The following is a 24,718-nucleotide window of genomic DNA, read 5'->3' on the forward strand; positions in this document are numbered from 1 at the left end:
TTGAAATATTTACACTTTTTGACACATTTTTTCTTTTAATATTATTCAAATATTATCGTAAATGACGTGTGAAACGTCACATAAACTTAACAAAATTTGGTTAAAAGAACTAAATTTACGTATTTTAAAAAATGAAAGACTAAATTAGTCTAAAATTTCAAAAAAAACTAATTATAAATTTTACTAAAACTTGAGGGACAAAAAAATATTTAACCTATATTTAAATTATCAAACTATTAAATATTTTTAATTTATTTTATAAATTAAGTTGCTTACTTACTATTTTCATATATACATTTCTTTTTTCCTTTTCTTTTTTACTTTCTAACCTTTTTCTCACTTCCATTCCTAATTCAACTTTGTTGTATAAGTTAAAATAAAAATCACCAAAAAGGAAGCTCCCTTACTGTAACGCAATTTTCCTTTTTTGAATTGAACATGACCATGTTTGGAAATTGGTACCATTTTACTGCAACGGACACTAATACTAAACGGAAACAAAGAACACTGAAACGTGTGCGTTAAAAACGTAAATGTAAGTTACCCCATCCCTTCTGATGTAACAACATCTGAACCACCTACAAATAACCAAACATCTTATAATCCTTAAATTTTTCGATATATTCGTTATCTGCAACCACTAATGTGTTTCAAATCCAACCTTAAACCCTAATAAGATACCGAAAAAAAAAAAAAGGAATTCAGAAAAGTTCGTGTCAAGGAACTGCGGTTGCGGGGCACCACATCACCGATTCCCCATGATCCTCTGTTTTGAATTTAATTTTTTTTATTATTAACTATTAATTATTAATTTATTAATTATTATTGATTGATGATAATGTGATTGCATTATCCTCTGTAGCAGATATTTTGGCTTGTCCGTGCTCTACGTTCACATAACCTGGACACGACTACTGAGCCAGACACTAGCACGTGTTATTTCACATCGATTTTCTCAATCCTTACGTCAAAACTGTGTTCAATAAAGTTCTGGCAAGTACCAGAAACCCTCCATAAACATCCAAACGCGAAAAAATTTCTTCAGAAACAAATAAAATATCTACACAAAAGTACAATAATGATGGCAACACGGATCGCGGTTCATTCATAGTCATCAAACGGTAGTTAAGAAAATTCATTATTTGAAACAACGAAACGCAGATCAAAAGAGAAAATGGAAGATAAAATTAGGCGAACAATAACGGTCCTAAGTTTTTATTGAAGGTAGCTCATCATTTTTATGTTTCTGATGACACACTCGAATCACTCTATGACCACATACTGATACTAGAAACAAAGGAAAGGATTCAAAAGGGAAGGGTTCCAGATGATATCTATAACGCCACAATCCCTCTATAAGACAGGAGAAAAAAAAGAGGAAAAACAACACTGAAAACACGACACAGATTCAGAGCCACCAGCATAGAGACAACCGCCTCGGGTCAACGCCGTCCATCTAGGAGAGTTGACCGCAGTCAGCGATGGCGACGGGCCTGGAGGTCTTGCCGGAGCTGGATCCGACCCTCTCGATCTCCTTCACCACGGTCAGTCCGTCAACGACCTGACCGAACACGACGTGCTTGCCGTCGAGCCACTCCGTCTTCGTTGTGCAGATGAAGAACTGAGATCCGTTGGTTCCTGGACCGGCGTTCGCCATGGAGAGAATGCCGGGACCGGTGTGCTTCTTCACAAAGTTCTCGTCGGCGAACTTGGCGCCGTAGATCGACTCACCGCCTGTGCCGTTTCCGGCGGTGAAGTCACCTCCCTGGCACATGAAGTTCGGGATCACACGGTGGAAGACAGAGCCCTTGTAATGGAGCGGCTTGCCGCTCCTACCGACTCCCTTCTCTCCGGTGCAGAGGGCGCGGAAGTTCTCGGCGGTGCGGGGAGTGGTGTCGGCAAAGAGCTCAAACACGATCCTGCCGGCGGGTTGGCCACCGATGGTCATGTCGAAGAAGACTTTAGGGTTCTGCATAGTTGCCGAGACGGGAAATGAAAATCACAGAGGGGAAACAAAAGAGGGATTAGGGTTTTGGTTGACGTTGTGATTGACGAGAGAGAGATGTATTTATAGTGGCGCGTGATGGCGAATGGCTCCGGAAGTGACCGTTTGATGGGACACGTGGCTGGGTGTTAGAGAAGTGGATTAACCATGGTTGAGTTTGGAGTTGACTAGGGTTAGTTAAGCGGATCGATGTCACGGATATGCTCTTTTGATTATGCCACTTTCCAAGCTTTTTCCACTCAACAAAAATCACGTCCAATTATTTTCCTCCATAACACGTTTTTTCTTACCAAAATTTAACCTCTTTTTTTACTATGAAAATCAAAGAACCCTTTTTTAAAAATGTTAAAACATTGGCATTTATAAAATATTATGAAAAAAATACCATATTAATTTAAGCTAATAACTAAATTTTTAATTTTTAGTATCAAATAACTAACTGATGTTATACATTTATCAAGCTTAGTCATCTCATTATACCAAAACCAAGGAGACATTTTCCCTGTCTTAATTATCCATTAGTTTTGCATTTCCAATAAACCATTTTCAAGTCAACAAAAACATTTGAAATGTAACAGTACTATATAATTAATTTTAAATTTAAATACAAATAGTTGTAACATATAACAGTCAATTTTAAGTTTTTAGTATAATTTTTTTCTCCTACTTCATATATCGAATAAGTTCATATTATTTAAAAGTTAAGATTAAATTCCCTTTCAGTTTTTTGAGATGTCTTGCAAAGATAAAATAAGAATTCTACATCTTAAAATAGACATTATTTAATATATATATATATATATATATATATTCTTCTTTTCAATTTTTCAAAAATGCCTTTTTAACAATTTATGTGTCTTTTCACACACTTGATGTGAGAATATAGATGGTTTATATTGAACAAATATATATTAAAAAATTGAAATTATAATTATTATACCAAAATTATGGTATAATACTTATTTGAATCAGTAATTTTAATTTATGTAGTAAATTAAAAAATATTTAATTTGTGCTTTTTTCAATAGGAAAGAAAAAACTGGTGATAAAATGTATATCCTTTGCGTGAGAATTTAAATTATTTTATTTGGTGGAGATAGCGTGAGAATTAGTTGATGTGAAAAAAGATAGTGGTAATGAATGTGGACAAGGATTCATCGGGACCAGACCATTCATCTACATTGCTCTCTTCTTTCACTATTTTTCTGTCACTTCCACTATGTTACATTTTTGCACCACAAAAACGTCTCAATTTTTTTATATTTCTATTACATTATTTTAATATACATTTTTGGCCCTAGTTAAGATTTTTTAAAATATAAACAACTTTTCTAAGTGAAAAGTGAGACTTGAATCATTTTGTATATAAAAAATGTGTTATGAATGCTCTTAGAAGTAACTGGCAAGACACATTGATTAGTGTGTCAAGTCAATGCAGTCCACCTTAATTCCCAAGACATAAGAGTTAGATATTGCCATTTAACTTTAATAATAAAATAATACTAATAATAATGATATTATATATAGTCATTTATGGCGCTGAGGCTTTAATTTCTGATTTTATATATTTTAATGATAGAGATGATACTTTATTTATAGAGTCTTGAAATACTTTTGTTTTTATAAAATCAAATATTAAAATAAAATTTTGGAATATAGAAAATAGAAATAGTCTCGAAGAATAAAGTAAAAGTTGTGTCGTTGTCAAATCAAACGAATAACCAGATATATGTTAATACGATATATTTCCGATCGTAGGAACGAAAAAAAGAAACAAAGTACACGAAAAATAAATGGAGGAGAAGGCGAAGATTATGAAAAAGCTGAGGTGTTTTCTTTTTCTGAAAAAAAGTTCTATAGTCAGTTAATCATTTCAATTCAGAGATGCTTATAAACAATAGGTTCCATTTTTTACTTTATATCTACTCAGCATCACAAAATTATATATATTTTATTTTAAAATAACAAATAATTTAAGAAAAATAAATCAAAAATGAAAATATCAGCATTTTATTAAATGATAAATATATACATTATTTCTAAACAATATTTGAAATGTAAGAAAATTGAGAATATTCTGTGTGATAAAATGGTGTAATTTAATATTTGTTATAAAGACTAAGAATATGATATTTATTAAAGTTAACTTAAAAAATTATCATCTCAGTAAATACATTATTTTTATTTATTACAAATATTAATTAATGTATTAATGTAGGGCTTTTTCATTAGAAGTATTATTTTAAAACTCAATTTATCCATATAACAGTTTTCTTTTATAAGTTGTCCATTTTCATAATTTTTGTTTTAAAAAATATCTCTAAAAGGTAAGAAAATCTCTATCCATCATACATTACCTATGAAACATGACCAAACATCCTTAGTCATCTGACATCTTTCGAAAATTCAATATCGACTGTTAAATAAAAATTCTGATGATGATGCGCCAAAACACCACCACCTGATCTTACCTGTGTTTCGCCTGTTTGAAACAATCACTGAACAAATCAAATCAAAATACTTTTACGCTCTATTTTACTTTTATTTATGTTCCGAATTTACCTTAACTTTTTGTTACTCGATCGAATAATTGTGATGCAGCAAAGAAAATGCAATGCTTTATGCATTATTGGGGACGTTTAGTCCATTCTATTCGGATCAAACATGACTAGTTTCCGGATTTGTAGCTTTATTTTTTCAAAATATAAACGCCGATGACATTTTAAACAATTCAATAAATTACAAAATATACATGCTTACTTAAAGGAATGAATTCCTATCAATAAATGCTTGCACTAAATTAAAATGATCAGATGATAAACTTTTAAACTAGAAAACTTGATCTATATTTGAGATTTAAAATCATCTATTGTGTGTGTTCGTATATATAATATTGTATTAAATTATGCAGTAGAATAGGAACGCCTCATGCCTGGTAATACCAAATGAACTGAAGTGATAATAAAGATCTCTCAGGTTACAGCTGTCTTCCATGTCAGCTCAGTACCTAAATTTGGGGGAGTTAAATCTTTTATACAGTATTTTTTCAATATATATATATAAATTAGATCTTATAAGCCATGATCTTCAATATGGTAAGTAAAGTGCGATTCCACATGACAGTCCATTTTCAAGAAACTTCAAACTATGGTTAAAATCGAGTATATGACCTCTCTTGCAAAATTGTGTCAAAGACATCTCCTTTTCTATAGGTCCTGATCAAGCGGAACCGAGACAGCATTGGGCATAAATAATCACCGACTCACCGTGGCACGGTGCAGGGACCCTCCCTAAAGAATTCATTTTCTACCGACAATCATACAACACACACTACGCACGAATTATCACCATGTTGATGAGTGGCGACAACCTTTTCTCCTAAAAAAGAAAAGGATATAAATATGCAGAGCACAAAGAACGGTCAGAAAAAAAATTCAATTATGAACCAAACACAAGGAATACCTAGCTACATAGTAAGAAGACTGACTAATTGGCACTATGAAATTCTGTACAATAAATAATGTGCTCTTTTGTCTACATCAAATCTCATATGAAATTCTCTGCTTGCAGCAATCCAGGATAGACACACGATATCATCTGTTTCAGAGAGTTGCGAGATGCTTTTAGAAAAGCATGACCCTCCAGTGCTGCACAAGTCATCAAGAAATATTCAGCACAACAGAAGACAAATATTGAAAAAATGACAAGGGCAGTGGAATCAAGCACAGGTGCTACAGATGAACGAAGAATAATTTTACCACTAAACAGAGATTTTGCTTCCTTTGAGAAATCCTCCACACGCCCCAATACAGGTCTTATGCGACAAATTTGTAGAACACAAAGTTCCAAGTGCAAGGCCATTTCAAGTATTTGCATCAGTAAGTTGCAAACATCCTGTATTTCTGGAGAGACCTTTTGTTTGTTGGCTTGACAGAGTTCCGTAGTAATGGCAATAGCTTGATCCTGCACCCAAATGAAAGTCAAGCTCAGACAGACATCTAATTATTAGCTTCTAGGATTCAGGCACCCCACAAAGAAACAATCTTTGGCATAAACCAAAGCCTGCTCATCAGTAAATCAAACCATTAACAGTACTTCACATACTTCTAAATTTGTGCATATTATGAACTTGTAAACATTATATACATGGGTTGTTAAGTTCACGGTACCTGTAATCCATGCAAGATTTCTGGCATTGGCAGCTCAGGAAAATGTGCAAGATCAACAAACCCAACCTCCTCAGCCCTTTTAGCAGCACCCTCAGTTTGTAAACAGAGAAACTTTAAAAGAAGAAATCCTATTCTATATACCTGCAGGGCTACAGTATCAGAGAAGCACGTTTTCGGAATAAGATCAGTGCTCTCAGTTGCTTGGCCATTGGTAGAAGCGGTTGAGAAAGAAGAGATCTTTGCTTTTGGCACACATCCAAGTGGGGAAAGAGCAAACCATCCATTTTTGCTACTCACAAAGGAAGGTTTTGAGGAAATTTCAAAATCTTCTTTCAGGGTAGGTGGACATAAAAGTGGGGCATTCCTGCTTGACAATTCACCAAGGCGTTGAGATCCCCTGCTAATGAAGGCTAAAAGATGGATACACTTCTCTCTAAGCTGTCTATCCACATTTCTTATTGCCTTAATCCACGAATTCCAATGTTTTGCTAGCTCACACATGAGCATTAAAGTATGTTCTGTTTCTTTAAGAGTAGCTAAAGATATAAATGCCCTCTGTGCTCGAGGTCTTTTCTTGTCACGATCATCAGAAGGAAAGTCTGGGGCATTTAGAGAATTAAAGATAAAACGAGCTTTCTCTGAAAAAAAGTAAGGTATCATACTATCCACAATAGCAGTTCCAGAAGAACTGTCTCCCAAGGATTTAACAATAGCTGTAACCACAGCTAATCCAAGCCCCCAGATATCCTGGGGTATTACAAACTTCTCGCATGAGCCCCCAAGATTCTCACTAATGCTCGACAAATCCTCACCAGATTCAGCAAATAACACTCTCACAGATGACAAAAAGCCAGAACAATAAAGCATCTCAGCACCTCCTCTAACTCGTGCAAGGGTCAAAAAGAACTTCATTATTACTGGAATAGAAGTTGAACTTCTATCGTGGAGTTTAAGCATAACTACTGGCAATTGGAGATGATTCTGCAGGACAGGTAACCAAGTCCTGGGTGTCAAGAAGCTTCTCAGTATTAAATCCATGACTGACAGGGATAGCATGCAATGATCAGAAGTCATAACGCAGTTGCAAAGAATGGGCAGTAGTCCCAGGGTTGCATTTGAAACCTTTGATAAGTCCTCACCAGAATTGTCCTTGGTTACTACACCTGAATGTGCATTAAGGGAGTTGGACTGTAATACTGAAAGCAGTAATGTGAGTAAAAGTTTCATGATCACATTAACCTCAGAAGGTGCCGGCTTAAGTGAACCCAACACTCTAAGACCCGAACTAGCACATTTCAAAACAAGTAGGGATACATCTAGCGAGAGGCTTTTACTGACAGTTCTAGTCAACTGGAAGATTAGTTCTACTTCACATGCAAGAAAATTGAGAATATCCTCGGAGGCATCAAGAACAGATGATAATATCTCCATGTTAGAAAGGAAAGATTGGCATATATTATCCATGAAAGTGAATGTGAGTTCATCTGAGATCCTCCCTCCAGCAGTAGCCCTCCCTTGTGGCTGCAAGATCATGTGAAAAAGGAAAATTGAACAGAGACAAGCCAAAAACCAAAAGGTCATACATGAAAACTGGAACATCAATGTTTAAATAACTTTTCACGCTAAAATGTTTCCAATGTTCATAGTCAAACTTTCTTTTCCCCCACCCTACGTAACTTAATATTGGGATAAACCCAGGCAAAAACTTCAATGCATTTTCTTGTTCCAATGTTAACAAAAACGAACCACAAAGTATGGACAAAATTGACATGGTACCTTTCTCAAAATAATCAACAAAAACTCCATCATAAACAGACCTTTTTAATGTACTTCCAATCTTGATGCATGCGGTCAAAACAATGATAATTATAAAACAAAGAATCCTATTAATGACTTTTATTCACCATGGTAAAACCAATTCAAGCATAGCATATTTTCCAATCAGCCCTCGACACTTTAAGCATAATAAATGAAGAAGAGTGATTTCTTAATTTTTTTTTTAGTTAAAACAGAAAACATTTCAACCTATAAGAACCATGCATAAACCAACTGCATGTCTCAAACTCAACCATATGGCATCAATAACAGAATAGTTGGGCTAACACATGAATGTTTCAACATTTGTAACTTGCAACTCTAATTTTATTATTCAGACAGGGATATGCAATGAAAGGAAATCAGAAATTTAAATTCTCACATCATGGTTGACAGCCAAAACAGCTATCAGTCCTTTTAATGCAGAAAGCTTTGAACTTGAAAGCAACATGACTGAGTTTGCATCCTGCAGGAAACGTAACATGACTTCTGCAACCTCCTTGGATGTTCTCCAATTGTTACAATCCCACACATCTAATCTCAAATCTTCTCGCAAGTGGGCAAGGTCAAACAAGTATACATTCTTCGTAAACATATTCTTTGTAAAAGCATCTTTATTGAACTGGTGTTGATAGGATCCCAAAAAATTTGATTCGACAAGATACTGAGATAATTCTTTGAACGGTCCAATACCAATTTTTCTCCCTTCAAGCTCTCCTTGCAAATGATAATAGAGGTCACTGAGTATCAATTTCTTTAGTTCCTTACCTTCACTACAAAATTGAGAAAACAACCAGATTGTGGTTGATGGACATTACGTAAGAAAATAAACATTTGTTTGTGTAAGACAAAGTAAATCCAATACATGAACTGTATGGTGGGGAGAAAAAACATGACTTAGACTGAAATTGAAAGTACTGAGCATTTACTAAAAAATGTTGTTACCTTAATTCTCAGTCTCCCAATTCTTTGTGATACAATACAATAATAACGTAAGGTGTCTATTAGTGTTAGATTTCTGTTACCATTTATTCGTTTGATGGGGGAATTAGTTTGTTGGGCTGAGATTATTAGAAAAGTTAGAACACGTTGCCTATAAATAAAACGCGGGGCTGAGAGGGAGAGAATTGGGGTTTACAGGCATTGAGAAAATCCCTTACCCTTTCTAATAAAATATTAGGTTTCTATCATAGAGAAATCAGAGTGTTCTAAATATTAGTTGATTTTCCATGAAAAGGTCATGCATGGCATATGGAAAGCAAAATGAATTGTAATGTTCCATCTTGGACACAAATAATATCTAATTGAAATAAAAGCCCAATAAGTTATGACATGTGAAGTAAAAAATAACACATGGATAAGTCTATATCACCTGTAACCACGTTGTGAATACTGAGACAGCAATTCAGAAAAAGCAGGATGAATGCTCAACTGCAAACATAGGAACGTTTCTATACATTAGAAAATGTTGACAAAATAGTAAACTAAAAACAGAGAGTTCAATGCGTAAATAGAAATTTAGACATGAAACTTTTTACTTTTTTATGTGTAACATATTCGCAATGATTTGCATGACATTAAAGATAAATATATGAATTTGAATACCCTTTACCACATTACAAAGTATATTAGAAGAAATGACTTTCTTAGAAAATTAAAAAAAAAAAAGATTAGATATTGAACCTTAGCCAGAATTTCATGAATCTTCTGAAGCAATAACACAGATAAACTTCCAGAGTCGCAAACTGCTAATTTCATCATCACATGAACAGAGAATAAACTGGTGGCGACCTGAAAAATTACATGCGGCAAGTAAATAAAAAAAAAGGAAAGAGAAGTTCATAATATATCTATAATTGCATCGCATACAATTAAAAGAATACTTAATGAGTTTTATCTTTTGATTTACGTTATGCAAAAGACCATATTACAGACTGAAAAATAAAATCAGAAAAGAGTGGAAAACCATTGAATGTTGAAAGTATTAACATACATCAGCATGACAAATGCAAGTAATCGAAAAATATATTACAAAATTAACCCAATAATAGAAAATACTATCGCACCCATTAATTCAACAAGGGAAAAAACATCAAGCTAACCTTTGCACCATTATATATATCATTATTATATCCATAAGAAGTGTATGACTTTATTAGTTTCTCTAACATGGAATCATTGAACAATGAAGACCAGATTCCATTAAGATCATGAAGATTCGTGGCTTTAGATTTCTCAGTTCTTGTGACATTTTGCTCCTTCTCCTTAGATTCTGCTGCATCCTTCACAGTTGACTCTGCATGAAACAACTTTCTCTGCAAGAATAGTTCATATGCCATGATTCCTAGTATCGAAGACTGACAATGGAAAGTATATGCCAGATTGAAAGCATCTTTTTCTTTCACACTTGTGGGCAAGGAAATTTCACAGCTAGCAATATTTGAGATTGCATTAGCTAAGTGTTCCCAGAACTTTCCATGCCTTCTTAAGGACTCCAAGAGATTGGCATATAGGGGAGCCCCTTGCCATAAGGCAATCATGAAGTTAAGTACACAAAGCAGTATGCGGGGATTGCTGGAGAAAGAAAAATACAGTAAGTAACGTATTCATATTTCAATGAGCATTACAATTGACCAGCAAAAGCACAAGCAATAAGGACGGAAACTAAGCAAAAACAGATAAACAGCCACTCCTTCCCCCCAAAAAAATACACATTAAACAGTTTGAACCTCTTGATCAGATCATCCGCCCTTTCAATATAGTGCACAAGTGCATCAATAAGACTTGGTTTTCTAGAAACTGCATGTATAGGAGAGGTTTCTTCTTTTTGCAGCTTTGCATTACCAATGCTCAAGTGGTCTTTGGTGTTCTCCTCAGGAGCAAAGATAGCAACAATGAAAGAAGGCTGCAAAAGGAAAATTCATATAAGACAATGGCGATTGAACACAACTTAATGTGGTGAAAAATTTACCTTGAGACCCCTTCCCCCATAAAATAAAATAAAAACTGAAACAGTTCTGAAATAATAATTTAAATTAGCATTAACTTTACTCAAGGCTTGTGAAGATCTGAAAACACCACATTTGGTGTCAACATTTTCTTTCATGAAATCATTTTGAAAATTTGGAAGAGTTTTTAGTACGAAAGTGTGACTGGCAGATAAAGAAACAAAAATAAAATGAAATTATAATATTAGTAATAAAAAATTAATAAATTTTTAATATGAGAACTCAAACGGTGTATGCATTTCTCCATTAAAATAGAGAAGCAAAACTCGTAGAATCCATTTAGAAATTTACAAAAAGAAATATTGCTGCTGAGATTGTGATAAATTGTAATGAATTCTATGATATAAGCTGACGTTGTGTTAGAATATTTGATTGGTTTTATTTTAATTATTTGTTTTTTGTTAGTTGCACATATTTAGGGTAGCTAGAAAAACTCTTGTAGATCGATCTTCTTTCCCTAATTTTGGGAATCTTCCTGTACAATATTGTTATATATATGATAGAACAGGGAGACTCTCAGCTAACAAAGTTTCACACTCAAATCATGTGCTTTTCTATCTGTTTTAAGACTGATTCAAGATTGCCAGAAATTAAAAAAAAAAAAACGAATCAGACTCAGAGCAAGTAACCTTGTAATTTCTCCACAAAATGTGAAAAACAATTCTTTAATCTACTATACAAATTCAAACCTGGTAATGTGCAGCAGAAGTAAACAGATTTACGGTAGCAACAAATAGATCTTCATTTGACACTGATTGCTCCAGAAGTATGTAGCTCAGAGATTGTCTCAAATCCATGATCTAAGACCAATTACAAAAATTACTTAAGCTTAAGAGCTAAAGGAAAAATAAATATGAAGACACCAAACATAACACCCCAAACCTCATTATCAGGAACGAAGCATGAGATTCCATATGAAAATGGTTGAATACAATCTGCTATGGCAAATAACATTGAAATAAACCTAACAGCTCCATATTGGATGGCCTACACAGACAATAAGATGTCAACTGTCAAGCAAAACAATAGAAAATCAGGTATAAACAGGTAAACATCCACTGAAAGGATTGTAAAATAAGTAACAAATAATCTATCCAGAGATATGTAGGACCCGCTGTATTATGCTATCAAATGCACAATGAAGTGCATCCTATTGTCAGCAAGCAAGCCTAAAAAGTTTAGGCAATAAACACAGAAAAGAGAAACAATAAATGGGAAGCCCAAGTGTAAGTCCGTAACTTTAAAAAAGGACAATCAAGCAAATGGACCAATATCAGTTCTTTGATCCGCTAATACTAACAGAACATGTGACTAATTAAGTATATACTGAAGAGCTCACAGATATCTAATGGAAGAAAAGGGAATACAGACAGATGCTCATTATTGTTCAATAAAAACTCTATCACATAATAATGTTCAGAAAGATGTTATGACACTCCAATTTGAGCAAGGAGAATGTTCATACCGGATCTTGAAAGTATGAAATCAGGGACAAAACAGAAGTGACAACGGGGACTGGTTTGGTCGTGCAAGAGAACACTGCTTGGAGAAAAACTGGAAAGTTCAATGAAGTATCCTGGACAACACACTTATTTTCAGTATTTCCATGAAGAAAAGATCACATATATACACAGTAACTAGGAGAGATTTTATAGTGCAAAAACAACGTTTATAAACTTCTATGTATAACAAGAAGAATATGTCATTCCATCAATACGAATGTCTGTAATCCATGCAACTAAAAAAAACCAAGCATATTACAGTATTTTGTGCACCTTAGAAAGTTTGGTCAACATGACGGAAAGAATGTCTAAAACAGAACTTATAGCAAGCTGTAATCCTTCAATTTCCATTGGATCAAAGATGCGGCTTATATGCAATTTCTGTTGAAAAATAAATACTCTTCTCGATTAGACGTAAGAATATGTAAAATAAGCAAACAAATGAATGGAATAATAAACCCAAGAAGTTTTAACATATGTCACCTCCAAAGCATGTGAAGTAGTGCAAACAACTTGGAATAATGTGTTATGGATGGAAGAATCAGAGAATAACACATTGCGTATGATCTCACCCATTTTTCCATAATTAGGCGTTGATGAAATGCATTTTTTCATCAATTCAAGCACCTGCATAGTACCCCAAAGTTTGAAATTAATAACAATGGTTGAGATTTATGCTTTCAATCCTGCATAGTATTCCATTAAATTGTTAAGATTTAATGATTCAACTGGAGTAGAACTATTATTATTGATAAAATTGTTCTTATAATTGAAAATACAAAACAATTTAAAAAAAATATATACCATAACTTTATGATTCTAAAAACTAAAATAAAACATATATCTCTAAACATTTAAAATACATATAAAAGTTTAAATAAAAAGTTGATCATATTTAAATTAAAATTTCAGTAATATACACAAATATTTAGTAATATTGTTAGCCAACTGCAAGAATCTCGAGATGCAGCTGGGATAGCAATTCATCCAATACAGGAAATGTTTGCATGCTTAGAAATTATTTTAAATTGGAATATAAATTGCACATTTGGAGACACTCTAAGTTTCTAACTATCATGTTTCCTGCATTTATCTTTATTTTCTTGCTCATGCTCAATTGTTTCAGTGATTACCAGTCACTACAAAGAATCTTAGAAGTGTTCCAGTAAAGATTTAATAAAAACCAAGTCGAGAGTTAGGTTACTTCGAACAGAAGTAGGGCATACCTTAAGTGTTATTTTCCATCTAATATGCTTCATCTTGTATTTCCAATATTCGTGATTGACTAGAACATACTGCAAAGAGAATATGATCAACGCCAGCAGATCATCATGCTCTACTCCTGTTTCTACAAGCTGTATGGTGAAGTCCAGCACTACAAGATTCAGACCACAAATAAGACTAGAGAGAAAAAAGATGGAATATACCACATAAGTTGAGAAAATCATGCAAAACCATCAGCTCAGTTGAATTAATCATTTATTGCAAGTCTAAATTAGGATAAATATACATCAAAATATTTTCATAAAGTGCAACTGCACTAGAGTGGATTATAGTCTCTTTACCTTTTCAAGCAACCACTGTAGTAAATTTGCAATACAGTCAAAGCAAAAGGCGTCGAATCTTATCAGAAATGACTATTGTAGCACTAACACTTGCAAAATCAAATAAGTAACCCAAATAAAGTACCCCTAGTGTTGACGAGGCAGACTGTGTACTAAAAAACAGGGAGAAGAAAGAAGAAAGTGAGGTCAACCTGTAATATAAATAAGAGTGTTCACTCAGGAAAGTGGAGGTCCTTGGTTTTTCTTTAATAAAACTAGATATGCAACGAAATCACCTCACAGAATGCAATCCCATCTGATGCCACCCCAATCTATGACAATCCTCTGAAGCGCATGATATCATATAACCATTAAAAATAAAGAAAATACAAGAAAAAGTGAGAAGACCAGACCTATAACTAAGCAATTGGAACCTATCCCTAAAGAAGTAAGTCTGGAAGACTCTCCCGCCAATAGTCTCCCCATATACTAACCCCATAATTAATCAATCTATGTGCACTTTCACTTCCTTACCTAAATATGCAATAAATAACTACATCTGTTGAGAATATGATTAGGTTGAACGTAAATAAGAATATAAGATATATTAAGCAGATATGCAGGGATTTTATTTTATTTTGTCAAATTGATTATCCCATACACAGGAGGATTATAAATGGATGCACAAGAAATTTAGAGACAAACAATTACAAAAAGACAAATATCATCACAACAATAAAGTGGATAAGAAATCAATGTTAGCCATACCTGATATTGCCAAGGGGCAGTCATTACTGTTTTGCTCACAGTCAATTGAAAGCATCCTAGCCAGTTTAGAAGAAAGCAACCATGACCCGCTGTAAAAAAAGACATGAGAACTGGCAGATGTAACTTCACACTTTGACACTACTCACCACCAGAAAAATATATGAAAACGTCAAGCCATACAATAAAAGACAAAAAAAGGGCTAATTAGTATATGCATGTTATTTTAAAAATAGGGCTTTACCTTGATAAGCCATTACTGCCTACATTGAACATAGGTGTCTGCAAAGTCATGTCAAACAGGTTTGCATTTAGAGTAGCCACTGCAACGTTAGATGGAGAACTGGATTGGAAAGGAAAAGAGATAGTTAGCCTTTTTCTCAATTACACTATGAATTCAAAAAACAAACATACAGATCAAATATTTTATTAGCACAGTTTGATCTACATGCAGAAAAGAATAAATTAAATTACCAAATCAACATAACGGATAAAATCTTGATACCCATTGACATAAGTGCAGCACCACCGGAATTCAGAGGCAGCTTTTTAATTAAATTGCAAATTATCTCAACCACCCTGTAAAGAAAAGAAAAATATCATTTTAAAAACAAGAGATAAACAGAATATATCAAAAAATTAATGAAGGAAAATACATGCACATAAAGACAACCATTCAAATTGAATAATTTACCAGACCCTCTTTTCAACCTGCTCATTCACCAAGCCAACAGCATCAAATTGCAAAGAGTTGCTGATGTCCATCACAGCAAAGCAAATACCCTGCACGCAGTAGGAGAATCATTGACCAGATTTCTTATGCACTCAGGTCAACAGAGGTTCCTGCCATAACTATTAACTGGATTTGCAACAATTATCATGCAGTGGCTGTGTCCTTACAAAGAACCAAATTGAAAATAAATGGTCAATTAAACTTAATAAACTTACAGTATTAAAGGACACCAATCTACTAAGCAGATCAAGTATAAAAGAAACTTCATCCTTGTTATCCAAATACATTTCTTGGGCCAAATGTAAGAGTAATACGAATATTCCAGATGATGAATACTACAAAAAACAAGATTTAGTCAGTGTGAATTCAGAAATAGAGATGATACTGATAAGATAAGTATCCCACTGCAAGTAATAACATAACCTCCAAATTAAAGTAAAAATAAATTATTTGGAGTGCAAAGCACAAGCAACATTTAAAATTTCCACCTAAACAACAATTGAAGGTGCCAATAAAAGGAAAAAGGAAACAACAATTAACGACTGGAACGTCATCATTTATTTGATTATCACTGTTGAAATTTTATATTTTTAGATATTGAGGGAGGAAAAGAGAAAAAAAAAACGAAACACTGATTTGATAATGCATTGTTATATTTGGTATATATTAATAAAACCTATAGTACTAAACCCTTCTTTATATTTGACATGTAAGGGTTGTTCCCCACTTAAATACTCTGTTGGTCGTATCTCTTGTAAACTTGAGAATTGAATTTTTTTCCAATACAACCCTTCATGTTCAACATTATAGGGTTTGGTGCACGGACAGTAATAAGGTGAGTGAGCTTTTTTTATAAATATAAAATGGCTCAAACACACCACCTTAACAATTTGGGTTTAAGTCTAACTCTACCTCACAAAACAAACTTAAAAGGTTAGAATTCTCCCCCACTTGTATCCTCTTTTCAAGTACTATCTTTAGTCAACGTAGGACTTGAGTTTTTTCCAATACCCTATTTACAGTAATCAATAATCCCAGCTAATTATGGAAAACGTTGATAAGATAAAGAAATATGGTAACTAATCGTAAGGCATAAAGAGGAGAAATAAGGAAACTAATATTAAAGCATAACTAAAAGATCTGATGAAGTATTTTTCACATATTCTATCAATCACTAAAGAATAATATTTCAGATTGCAAACCAATTACTAAAGAATTTAACGAGAATTTCTATTAGGAACTTTTGGAATGAGTCTCACTTTTATACATAGTCCAATGCAAAGAGGAGACAGAAAAGAAATAATACAACAAGCAATAAAATTTTAAAAATAATAATTCAACTATTTCAACACCAACAAAAAAAGTGAAGAAAATTAATGATTATAAATCTGGGTACAGGAAGCACTGAGAAATGTAAAATACAGCATAGCAAGTTAGTAACAGTATTAGCATAATTCACCTCCCATCGTACAAGGGCAGTATTCTCTCCAACAACTCTCAAGACACAACCACGAGTTCCAGCCGGAATAAAGAAACCTTGAACCCCGGGAACTTGCACTACCTGTTGTGCTTCAACTATCTGTGAATCACCATAAACTTCAAACAAAGATGATATACCAACAGACCTATTTAGAAAGTTATACCTGTAGAAAACATGCATCCATAAGAAAGGCTACCAGGGACTCAAGTAACAAAAGTCTATCTTTGACTTTGAAGGACCAATTATACTCTAATTCCATTCCAATGAGATAAAAAAAATAACAAGCGTTGTTCATTTACTTACACACACTCCGCAGGCCAAGTTCCTTCACCAAGGGATGACAGGAGTTGAACAAGTTCAGCAGTCCTGAAAGGGAATTCACTCTCTAGGTTGCAAAGAAGAGACCGAATTGGACCATCAATAAAACTTTCCTTGTCCCAAAACTGAATACATAACGATTCCTGAAAGTTAAGGAACACAGTCCTTGAATTAATATATCATCAGTGGGAGATATAATGAAAATTAATGAATGAATATAATGGAGAACAATTATACATCCAAACCTCTCCACGATAAATCTTGCATAGAATGTCCAGTATTAGAGTCGGGTTACCATCATCAGGCTGTAGATTTGTTGAAGCAGAACACATGAGAAACACATAAAGATATCATAAAAATTAACTGCAGACTTTACAACCATACCTGAAGGTTGATTTCATAAGATGCAATGAATGCAGAAATGAATGTCCTCAAAACACTGCGATATCCAGACATTGGGCCCTGAATGGCAGATGAGTGGCAGAAATGAATGGAGGAAATTATTTATGATATAATTTATACAGACAGCATACAGAATTAAGTCTATATACGCCATACCACCAATATCATGCTTAGTTTTCTTTCTATAAACACAATTTAGTTAGTAGAAAGCTTAATGATTCATGAGAGAAAAGAAAGGAATAACTCAAGATTTAAAAAATATCAATCCACTACAACAAGTTATGCTGCTCAAGTTCAAATGACGCACATCATAATCTTTCAAAATGTCACATTCCAGAATTTCAAGACAATAACGCAAGGATCCAGCTTCAAAGGCTTGACGGACATAACTAATGTGATCAATCTCCTGGATGCAGACAAAAGAAAAAGGGTCAACTTTGTAATACAAACCTATGAAAGTAAAGAAAAAAATCACATAAAACTTAACCGCATACCATTAGCTCATTGTTTTCATCTTTTTCCAGAAGTGTCAAGAGCAGATAGAGAAATACTGCCCAAGCTAGAACTAGAGGACCAGCTTCATTCATTTCAAAAGCATTGAAAGTAGAAACTAGTGCATCCATCTCTTGGACATCGGTCATGGAAAAAGTAGACACGCCTTTCCTGGGAAATCCAAATTCAGAACAGATTTTACATCATTCAACAAAACATTAATTTAAAAAATCAAGTGTAAAATACAGACTCAATTAACTTTTTGCCATGCTATATAGTTAACAAACTAAGGATACCACACAAGGAATGAAGAATTTGACTGAATAGCCATAGCTCCAGACAAAGAATATCACTAGATAAAACGAAATAAATGGAAATGTTCCATATCCAAAGCTTACAAATAAAAATTGGTAAAATTAACAAATTTTAATAATGATGCATAGCATATAACTTTAATATTCTTAATATCCCAAAAATTAGAAGCTACAAAGAGTCTTAAAGGTGAGAGACACCTGGATTTCACTAGAGAACAGAATAGGACAAACTATGTAATTTCTAATGCAGTTGCAGATTGCAAATATACTTGGTTAATGAATAAAATGACATATTTAAGAAAGGTGGTCCAATGAAGAGATTATTTGCCTCGTGATTACTTAGATCACAAGATATTTTCTGTAACAATTTGTTTCAGATTCAAGAAAAAAGCCAGGCAGACCACATTCAGCCAGTCATTGCATCAAAGATGAGGTTTCAGATTATAGCCTTGCAATCTGCAGCACATCCTAGTTTAACCAAACGGTTCACAACATGCTTTTGCTATAACTTCGAAGAACTGGCCACAATATAAATAAATACTAGGCGAACCTATATGGTATTTCATCATGAACCATTTGAAGAATATTCTCCAGGTTCAGTGTTTCAATTAAAATAAGCAGCAGCTGAACTTTAGCATGATAAGACAATTGTTGTGTTTCTGTAGTAATTGCTAGCTTTCCCAAGTTATAATCACCAGCTAAGATCCCCTGAAACAAAAAAAAAGTAAATATATATATATAAAAAGAACAAGGATTTGATTCAAAAACATATCCCAAGTCAAGTCTTAGAAGATATATTTTTAAAAGGATTGTTTGTAATTGTATGATCTATACAAACATGAGTGTTCTTTTATATAATGGAGAGATACAATAATAAGGAACAAAATCAATAATGGGAAATATCTGATACATATTCCCCTATCAAATCAAATCATATCTGTAACACTCCTCTCGAGCTCGAAATTATGTATTGTATGAGTCAAATTTGTTACAAATGCCATCAATTTGAGAACTCTGGAGAGACTCAGTGAGCATATCAGTTAGTTGGCGATTGGACCTGACAAAATCGATAATAACAACTTCATACATCAACTTGACACAAGTGTTTGAAGATTATGTGCCAAAGAACTAGCAACACACGGTGATTGTTAGCTGTGCGTTGGGTATTGCAGTGATCAATAGAAAAGGGTGGTTACAATTGCAAGCATTAGAGGTCCAAGGATGCAGCGACTGCTGGAGAGTAAAAGGTTCGGAGGGCACAGTAACTACTGAAGAGAAAAAATGCTTAGAGTGCATGATGACTACCAAAGGAAAAAAAGTTTAAAGGGCATTAAGAGTGCCGAAGAGAAAAAAAATGCTTATAGAGGGCAGCAACTGCCGAAGAGCAAAATGTGTTGCTACAGGTATTATTTACCCGAGAGAAAATCTGAGTGACAAAGCCACCGAGAAAAATTGCATATAAGAAAAAAGTCATGGCCTAACTGATTAGTGACAAAAGAAAAAATCACAAAAGATGGTACTACTCGAATACCGTCTTACAAAGAGCACACATTTAACTCAATCCTACAAAATTAACTTGTAAGATTAATATTGCCCTTAATAATATACTGTATTTTGGCACAATTTCCGTGAGACTTGGATTTCTTTCCAATACATCTCCTCACGTCCAATACAATTGGATTTGGTATATAACATGGTGAGTGGTCTTTTTTCAATGGATCTAGGATAGACTTTGATAGCATATTGAAATGATTGCTTGCAATTGTGTGATTTGTACGTACATAAGTATTTTCATTTATAATGAAGAAGAGAGACAATAATAAGGATCAAAATCAATATCAAATAATGGGAAATATTTGGTAAGATATTTCCTCGTTAAATCATATAATATTTCCCTTAATGTAATCAATCAGGTTATAATTTTTATACCTTGTAAAGAGAACCAAACTTCTTCCAGATTTCCCCGCTACAGGTACAAAATGAGTCATAATATGCCAGGAAAAGGATGTCTAAAACCAAGTTGTCTTCGATTAGAGTCTCCTCAGCCCACAGTGTAAAAAGCTCAACATCCTTCAAGCATTCCACAATTAACAATAGTTAAGTCATCAAGCAATATATTTTCCAATTATCAATCATATTAGATACAAATCAAAGAAAAAGAAAAATCTCATTAGAGAGTAGAAAAGGACTATTCCAACAACTAGTGTTCGCATGGTCCAGATGAAAATATACAATTACAACATCTCAGAGCTTTGAGACACATAGCACATGAATCCAGAACATGAAAGAATAGTCCAAGAAGGGAATGTGATAGAACAAGACTCACCTATTAATGTTACAGCATGCACATAGATTATTGCATTAAAGTTATATAAGGATCACATACAAAATACAAGTCATCTACCCATTTAAATTATGTAATGTAATGGTGCAAATTAAAGAAGACTGGTAAATGGAATCTGAACGTACCATTTGTTCTGGGTAGCTACAGGACAGAAGATTGTCAAAGAATGATATTAATTTACTTTGAAGACCATCATGAAACAATTTTCTTGCCTCCTCCTTCATAGTATTATCTTCAGACACAGGACCATTATGTACTGATGTAGAGTCAAAACCCAAGAAATATCAGCAAGAAGAATGAATTAACATAAAGTATAAATGTTTACTAAACTTGCACAAAATGAATGTGTGATCAGAATAGATAATTAACAAAACAAATACTATAAGTGGCCATAAAAAGAAACATGATACACTTACTAGCATGCATGAGAATCCACCTGATACACTTTAGCAAGCACTGTCGCTCCTTGTAATATTGAATTAACATCTTCATAAAAAGAAAGAAAATAAATAAGAAACATGAACTAAAAAGAAAGCATCACAGAAAAAAACACTGTGGCAAATATATTTCTAAATGAACTATGTATATCAAATTAGACCTTAGAAAGTTCAGAAGCAGCTAAAATACCAGTACATTTGAACTGTCCAATCTAAAGAAGCAGCCTAGAAACAACCAAGTTTTCAGAGAGACCAGAAAAACAAAGAAAGCAAAAAATATCACTTTAGTATTATTTCTTAAATTACATGCATGGGACCTTAGGAGAAAAGTTTCCTTCCAAAGGATTACCCTTCACAAAGGGTTGGCCTTTCCACAACAGAGCCTTTGCTCTGTGATCAAATCTAAACTCTGAAATGCCTCCCTTGTACCTTGATCCAGCTACTTAAGCCTCTGTGCCTGACTACCTATCCACTAAATAGATTCTGACTATAACTAACTAAACAAACATCCAACCATCTAACTAAATCTGACCCTCTTCTCATTTATTCTTTTGGGTCCTATCATGAACCCACTAATAATAGAAGACAGAAAAGGGAAGAACCTGAAAGGTTTCCAGTTGACAGAAAACAAGCATATCATGTAGTGAGATTAGCTTACAAACTTTATAAATTATATTTAAACGTACTTGTGGTCAATGAGAAACTAAACATTCACCTTTGAGACTGTCATTAAGCCAACTCCACAAGGGCCGCAACTAATGGTAGCTAGGGATGACCACAATTAAGACGTGTTCCAACACTACCCATGCCATCTTAGATAGGCTCTCCAATACCATCTTAGAATTCAGACTTCAATATTAACACAATCCCATAAAACAAACTTGTAAGACCAGGATTTCCCAAGTCTTATAAGAACTACATAGATCATACCTGTAATCAACGTGAGATTTTAACCACCAAAGAGCTGTATCACGGACGCTGACTCTGTGACACTTGACTAAGCCTTACAAGTCAACCCTTCCGTAGGAAAGCCATTTCAACATACCAGTGACCACAATTAAGGCACCTTTCTAACATCTGGAAATTTGACAATGTAGGTGGCCCAACATTGGATGCAACATAAACTCTAATACCATCATAGAATTTGAGTTCATGACCTAACTCAACAAGTTAAAGATTGTCTAAGCCTTATAAAGACTAAAAAGTCAAAATCTTGGCGGCTCCACACTAAGAAACCTAACTCAACCTTTCTAGTCAATCCCTTCATATGACTCTAGTCGCAAGCTTTGGAACCAGTACACCCCTCCTTCAAAATCATTTCTAATATGAAGATTGCAATATAATAGATTTTCTACTGATGATAATCTTCTTAAATGTTGGTTGGTATATGGTTCCTAGATGTCATCATTGTCAAAATCACATTAAAATTGTTGCACATTTCTTTTTTCATTTGTTGTTAACTTCTGGTATTGGCTTTAGTTCATGTGTTCAAGTTCATATTGATCATCAAAACCTAGATTTGGTGTTGCTATGTATTTATACTGCATGGAGCAAACCTGTAAAGATAGTGCTTTAAGATGCTACCACTTGGAGTTTGTGATATAACCTTACAAGCTGATTTTGTGATACTGACTTAACTTTAAAGTCCACTAAGAAATCTAACATCAAAATGTTTGGCATTTTTAAAGAATATGGCAACTCCAAAAAATTGAATCTTGCCCCACACCTGTTTTGTGGCTATCTCCACCTTGATTTTGGATGAAGTGTAACATTGATGGAGCTGCTCGTGGTGTTCCTGGTCTTACTGCTTGTGGGAGTTTATTTCAAGATAGAGATACTGCCTTTGTTGGTGGTTTCACTCACTACCATTTATCCAGAACTTCTTGGTGTTATTTGAGCTGTTGAAATTGCTGTTGAGAAAGGATGACATGGTCTGTGGATTGAAAGTGACTCTATGTTAGTGGGTCAAGCTATCTCCAATCATCACATTATTCCTTGGCATCTTCAATCTCGGTGGCAGAATATGTTGGGGCTTAGGAATATGAGATTTCATGTATCTCGAATATATAGAGCGGGGAACCGTTGTGCTTACAAACTTGCTTCTTTTGGTGTTAGGCATAGATGTACTATGCGATGGGATCTTATTCCAAATTTTACTAAGTCTGATTTCTAAACCCCCAACCACAAATCTTAAGTCCTGAGCACCAGCTGCCACATAAAAATTAAAAAAAAAAAAAAATTGGAATTCGTCCAACCATGACTTCACAGCTCACATAATCCACTTAAGTTACTTTATTTGAAATTTGTTTGTAAAAACATACTGAATCAGCCAAATCCTTCTTATTATGTACAAAGTATGATCATTCTAGAAATAAGCACTTGACTAATACAGAAATGCAGTAAGGCGATAGAGCAACTGACCATGTGAAGAAACTCCGGAGCCATGGAATCAGCAACTGCATCGTTATGTTTGATGGACCTTTCAACAAAAATGTATGATTGGACCTCGTCTAGTAGCTGAAATAAACAAGAAATGGGAATAGAAAGTCACTTTGAGGTATCAGCATAACTCACCGACAGTGAATAACTGACATTAATAAGTAAATTCCCCATAATACAGATAATGAAAAAACAACACTCGTCCCCACACAGTAGAAACACAAATCAAGGACAAAATCATTTCTGAGACCATAGAATAAACTTTCAAATTTCAATGTCAAAAACATTTCTCTTAGCAATCAAGTAATTTCACCGCATCCTAAACTCTTCACCACTACAAAAACTTCAACAACGAAACTTATGATACAGTATTACCAATGATCACTAAGCAAACACAAACAAGGAACTAGCTGACCAGTATGGAACTGATCTGTAACGCTTTATCTTTCAGGTGAGGCTGAACAGTGAGCTGGTGAGATCCAATTTTCAACGTTTTTGAATTCAGAGCTTTCTTGGAACTCTGATTGGGCGGTTTGAAGCGCGAGAGTGTATCCACGAACCAGGCATGGTTGTCCTTCAACTTCTTCGCCTAAATAAACATGAAAATGATTCGTGTAAGTTCACAAATTCAGACTCACACAAAGGCACAAATATTATTGAGAGTGTACCAAGTTCGGTGGGAGATCTGAGGACAGAGAGGAATTCTCAAGCTCTGTGAGGAGCACCGTGAAGGAGTCCCACCACAAAGAAGCATCGACGGAACTGATATCGGCCATTGTTGGAGGAGAGAACAGCAAAGAAGAAAAAAAGAAAGTTAAACCCTAACACTGCAAGAACACAGCAATGGAAGGGTTTAGTTTAATTTTTTCATTTGATTTTTCGCGCTTTCAATGTTCTCATGGCCTGAACTAAGTCTTCTTATATACCTGGTTTATTGAATCGGCAATTGCT

General features: G+C 34.1%; 2 protein-coding genes across 5 annotated transcripts; both read right to left on the bottom strand.

Moving 5' to 3' along the window:
* Nucleotides 1–1,187: 1,187 nt before the first annotated feature.
* LOC114169524 (peptidyl-prolyl cis-trans isomerase 2) lies at nt 1,188–2,050 on the bottom strand. The gene has a single exon (XM_028054707.2). It carries the CDS (start codon nt 1,973–1,975, stop codon nt 1,457–1,459), a length of 519 nt encoding a protein of 172 aa, XP_027910508.2. The 5' UTR covers nt 1,976–2,050; the 3' UTR covers nt 1,188–1,456.
* Nucleotides 2,051–4,934: 2,884 nt separating this feature from the next.
* Nucleotides 4,935–24,673, bottom strand: LOC114168941 (nucleoporin (DUF3414)). Of its 4 annotated transcripts, XR_003600793.2 has the most exons (33): nt 24,436–24,673; nt 24,183–24,356; nt 23,750–23,845; nt 21,308–21,377; nt 21,017–21,147; nt 20,477–20,617; nt 19,098–19,255; nt 18,236–18,404; nt 18,049–18,147; nt 17,724–17,801; nt 17,585–17,644; nt 17,325–17,482; nt 17,001–17,184; nt 15,757–15,876; nt 15,503–15,591; nt 15,283–15,387; nt 15,053–15,151; nt 14,812–14,900; nt 13,726–13,874; nt 12,983–13,126; nt 12,773–12,880; nt 12,463–12,573; nt 11,880–11,984; nt 11,687–11,797; nt 10,719–10,894; nt 10,092–10,563; nt 9,673–9,780; nt 9,362–9,420; nt 8,372–8,762; nt 6,175–7,695; nt 5,764–5,968; nt 5,468–5,652; nt 4,935–5,383 (listed from the first exon to the last, which is right to left on the bottom strand). XR_003600793.2 is itself a non-coding variant. In XM_028053926.2 (32 exons), the coding sequence occupies exons 1-32, from the start codon at nt 24,541–24,543 to the stop codon at nt 5,552–5,554; spliced, it is 5,889 nt and encodes a 1,962-aa protein (XP_027909727.2). In that variant the 5' UTR covers nt 24,544–24,673; the 3' UTR covers nt 5,133–5,551. The 4 variants fall into 4 exon arrangements, 3 of the variants coding, with proteins under 3 accessions (XP_027909727.2, XP_027909728.2, XP_085524921.1); XM_028053926.2 differs by having other exon boundaries at nt 5,133–5,652; XM_028053927.2 differs by lacking the exons at nt 24,183–24,356; nt 24,436–24,673 and adding an exon at nt 23,055–23,536 and having other exon boundaries at nt 5,133–5,652; nt 23,750–23,834.
* Nucleotides 24,674–24,718: the final 45 nt, after the last annotated feature.

The sequence above is a fragment of the Vigna unguiculata genome, chromosome 11 (genome assembly GCF_037176805.1).
Source record: "Vigna unguiculata cultivar grain cowpea cultivar isolate G323 ecotype 2 chromosome 11, ASM3717680v1, whole genome shotgun sequence".
In the NCBI taxonomy this organism is placed as follows: Eukaryota; Viridiplantae; Streptophyta; class Magnoliopsida; order Fabales; family Fabaceae; genus Vigna; species Vigna unguiculata.